Source organism: Vigna radiata, chromosome 1 (genome assembly GCF_000741045.1).
Source record: "Vigna radiata var. radiata cultivar VC1973A chromosome 1, Vradiata_ver6, whole genome shotgun sequence".
Lineage (NCBI taxonomy): Eukaryota > Viridiplantae > Streptophyta > Magnoliopsida > Fabales > Fabaceae > Vigna > Vigna radiata.
In genome coordinates this window covers 12,235,329-12,239,948 of record NC_028351.1, presented here as the reverse complement: position 1 = coordinate 12,239,948, position 4,620 = coordinate 12,235,329, and the positions used below count along the sequence as shown (strand labels likewise).

Sequence of the window (4,620 nt, the reverse complement as noted above, 5' to 3'; positions counted from 1 at the left end):
TTACACCGGTTCAATCCATAACCGGTTCAAAAATCGTCTCTCATCTTGTTCTTTACACCGGTTCAATCCATAACCGGTTCAAATGCGGTTATATTTTAGTTAAGTACGTATGTTACTGTCCATGCAATAGCAACACTTATTATTCTCTCTCTTATTCTTTACCACTCTATATTTCGTTTTCTTCGTCTGTGTTTTATTCTTAGTTCTTTCATTGCTTCTGTTTTTGTTTCTTCTCTGCTGTAAGTGATATTAGAGTCACATTACGGGTACCACACATCCATTCTCTGGTTCACGTACATTTTTTCTCTAGTTGAAGTACCATATTCCAAATTCTTCATTCTTCATTTTTCAAAGCAACTTCTATTAAACCTAGCCATGAAGAAAATACTTTTAGTCTTGGTCACCTTGTTATTTATTGTCAACGCTAGTATTCGTCCAAAGTGGGACCAGGGACTGTTAGAGGATGAAAAAGACTTAGAAGTCTTGAAGTATAATATGGTGGTAGCTTTAGATGGTAGTGGTAATTTCACTACCATTTCTAAAGCTATAGAAGCTGCTCCTGTGTTGAGTTCTAAGAGAATTGTTATAAAAATAAAAGGGGGCATATATCGAGAAAATTTGAAATTTCCATCTAATAAGACTAACCTCTTTTTGGTTGGGGATGGAAGAGGTATCACTGTCGTTACCGGAACCAAAAACGGGCGAGCTGGTCTCAGTACCTTGGAAACTGCAACTGTAGGTGAGTTTATCGTGTATACTTATATATCTCTCGTTTTAATTTATTTACATGTGACTTTTCATGGTTTCTAGATAGAAAATAAACAATTTTAAAGTAATCTTTTTTTGGTGATGCAGTTGTTGAAAGTGTACATTTTCTAGCGAGTAACATTACTTTCCAGAATACAGCAGGACCTTCAAACCATCAAGCTGTTGCCCTAGCGCTAGCAGGGACTTTCACTGCATTTTACAACTGTGAGGTGTTGGGATATCAAGACACTCTTTATGTTATGCAGGGTAAACATTTTTTTGTGAAGTGTCTTATTGAAGGCACGGTAGATTTTATTTTTGGTGACACAGCACAAGTGGTATTACAGAACTGTGATATTCAAGTGAGAATTCCTCTCCCAGGCCAGCCGAACGTCATAACTGCTCAAGGAAGAAGTAAAAATAACAAAAAGGGTGGAATTGTAATCCAAAACTGTAGGATTGGTGCAACTCACGACTTTGAAGGCGTAAAAAAGAGATTCAAAACATATTTAGGAAGGCCATGGAAGAATTATTCAAGAACTATTATCATGGAAAGTAATATGAGTGATATAATTGACCCAGCTGGCTGGACAGAATGGGAGGGTACTACTCGTGGTCTTAACACTCTATTTTATAGAGAGTATAATAACTTTGGACCTGGTGCTCAAACCTCTAAAAGGGTCACATGGAAAGGATTCAAAGTGGTCACTCATGCTGTTGAGGTCGAACCTTTTACTGTGAGAAACTTCATTGATGGCTCTCAATGGTTGAATTCTACTGGGTTTCCTTATAAATTAGACTTATAAATTATATGATGATGAATATATATAAATATATATATATATATAGTAAAATAAATTTGTACCGTTCACAGTGGTTCAAACTATGTTTTAAATTGAAATCTCATTTCTTTGTTGTTTATTTTACCTTTAGTGAATCATGATGCATGGTAATAATTAGTTTAGTTTATGGCTAGGAACGATAACAGGTTGGATAAAGATCGTGTTTACATGTCATTTGTTTAGCTTAAAACATTCATCTCATTACTTGTTCTTTTACTCGGATATTTGCAAGTATTAAAAAGAATCCACAGACATAATGGATAATTGCGAATACTTTTATGTATATACGTTTTAAATTTAAATAGTTATTAAAAAAGTCTATAAAATAGGGTGCTGCGTATGAATGAAAGGAAGATTCTTCAAAAGCTCAGAAATTATCACTAGTGAAAAATAGGATTTTTATAACCAATTTTTAAAACCAATTTTCTTGCAGGTTCTTCCATTTCTTGATGGTTTATATCGGTCCAACCTATAACCGGTACAAAAATCGTCTTCATCTTTTCCTTTACACCGGTTCAATCCATAACCGGTTCAAAAATCTTCTCTCATCTTTTTCATTACACCGGTTCAATCCATAACCGGTTCAAAAATCGTCTCTCATCTTTTTCTTTACACCGGTTGAATGCATAACCGGTTTAAAAATCCTCTCTCATCTTTTTCTTTACACCGGTTCAATCCATAACCGGTTTAAAAATCCTCTCTCATCTTTTTCTTTACACCGGTTCAATCCATAACCGATTCAAAAATCGTCTCTCATCATTTTCGTTACACCGGTTCAATGCATAACCGGTTCAAAAATTGTCTCTTATCTTTTTCTTTACACCGGTTCAATCCACAACCGGTTCAAATTCGAACAATTTAANTTAAATTATTTAANAGAATATTTATACAAATAAATTTAGTATTTCTAAAAGATAAATTAAATGAGTTGCGGGAAAATATAAATTTTTTACAATTTACATTCTAAAAAATAACTTTAATGTGATTTATCTAAATAAAAAATATAAATATATAAAGCTAGATTTAAAAAAGTCTATAATTAATATATTTTCTATTAATAAGTATATTTTGATAACGTAAGTGATGACAAATTTGGAATTATTTTCTAAAATAAGAATTTGCTTTTCTTAACGTTTAAAGTAGAATCTTAAATTAGGGGGTTATTTGGTGAAATAGAAATTCAATGAGATTAGCAATGAGATTAGAGATGTGCTCATAAAATCGTCAAACACGAAATTGTCATTAGAAGAAATATGAGGAGGAAACGTTTCGAGTTGGTCTTCAAAAAATATGTAAGTTTTNCATGAGAGAAGAGTAACGGAATATAGGATTTCACCATGTAATTAATTTATTTTTGGGAAAGATCCTTAATACTATATATATATATATATATATATATATATATATATATATATATATACTTAATAAATATTAGTCTTGTTATAAATTTTAAATATATAAAATGAAATAAAAATATAATATATTTTAGAGTTATCGAATTAGGTTAAAACTTGTGAACTAAGGTTTATCACATGTTTAGTTGGAAGAATAAACTATGGGAAGAAACAGAAGAAGGATAGAAAGAGTATGACAGCGGAGTTTCCAAAAAAGTTATTTGGAAAATGATATTTAAGCATTGGAAAGGTGTAGTTTAGACAAAGTGAGGAAGGATGCTACATATGAATGAAAGGAAGATTCTTCAAAAGTTCAGAAATTATCACTAGTGAAAAATAGGTTTTTTATAACCAATTTTCTTGCAGGTTCTTCCATTTCTTGATTGTTTATATCGGTTCAATCCATATCCGGTTCAAAAATCGTCTCTCATCTTTTTCTTTACACCGGTTCAATCCATAACCAGTTCAAAAATCGTCCCTCATCTTTTTCTTTACACCGGTTCAATCCATAACCGGTTCAAAAATCGTCTCTCATCTTTTTCATTATACCGGTTCAACCCATAACCGGTTCAAAAATTGTCTCTCGTCTTTTTCTTTACACCGGTTCAATCCATAACCGGTTCAAAAATCGTCTCTCATCTTTTTCTTTACACCGGTCAATCCATAACCGGTTCAAAAATCGTCTCTCAACTAACCGGTTCAACAATTATCTCTCATCTTTTTCTTTACACCGGTTCAATCCATAACCGGTTCGAATTCATACAATTTAAATTAAATTACTTAATTGAATATTTATACAAATAAATTTAGTATTTCTAAAAGATAAAATTAAATGAGTTGCGGGAAAATATAAATTTTTTAAAATTTACATTTTACAAATTAACTTTAATCTCATTTATCTAAATAAAAANTATAAATATATAAAGCTAAATTTAAAAAAGTCTATAATTAATATATTTTCTATTAATAAGTATATTTTGATAACGTATGTCATGACAAATATAGAATTATTTTCTAAAATAAAAATGCAATGAGATTAGAGATGTGCTCATAAAATGGTCAAACACGAAATTGTCAATAGAAGAAATATGAAGAGGAAACGTTTGGAGTTGGACTTCAAAAAATATGTAAGTTTTACATGAGAGAAGAGTAACGGAATATAGGATTTCACCATGTAATTAATTTAATTTTGAGTGTTGATATTAGAGGCTTGTCAAGTCTATTTTTGTTTGCTTTCTTGAGTGCATTGAGTGACATTGATGTACCTTAAACACTGGAGAGAAACACAAATAGTGCATTTGTGAGGCTCTGTTACTTTTGATTCATCTCTTGAACTGATTGATCGTTTTGCCATGCTTTGAATTGTTTGGATGATTTCTCTGAGTATCTAATTTTCTTGATTTTGTGTTGGATACTGTCTACTTCCTTTCTTTGTCCAGATTTCTTGAGGATTGTGTAACTTTGTTTCTTTCCTTGTCAGTCTTTGTTGTCTGTGTGTTGAGTCTGTGTCAATTTCCTGATGTTCGTTGAACTGTTCCCTGATTTTCGTCTTGGTTTTGCCCAGGATTGCAAAAGACTAAGTGTGGTCTATTTTGATGAATCAATATTTTCTTGACTTTACTTAGTTTATTGTGCTA

At 31.5% G+C, this 4,620-nt stretch overlaps 1 protein-coding gene across 1 annotated transcript; it reads left to right on the top strand.

Moving 5' to 3' along the window:
• The first annotated feature begins 375 nt into the window (after positions 1–375).
• Positions 376–1,553, top strand: LOC106757611 (pectinesterase-like). The gene is made up of 2 exons (XM_014640321.1): positions 376–739; positions 856–1,553. The coding sequence occupies exons 1-2, from the start codon at positions 376–378 to the stop codon at positions 1,551–1,553; spliced, it is 1,062 nt and encodes a 353-aa protein (XP_014495807.1).
• The last annotated feature ends 3,067 nt before the right edge of the window (positions 1,554–4,620 follow it).

What these genes read in the sequence shown, in the direction of transcription:
- LOC106757611 (XM_014640321.1), top strand. Translation starts at nt 376, where the DNA reads ATGAAGAAAATACTTTTAGTCTTGGTCACCTTGTTATTTATTGTCAAC. An exon ending in CTTGGAAACTGCAACTGTAG is followed by an intron (nt 740 to 855) that starts GTGAGTTTATCG and finishes TTGGTGATGCAG; the next exon opens with TTGTTGAAAGTGTACATTTT.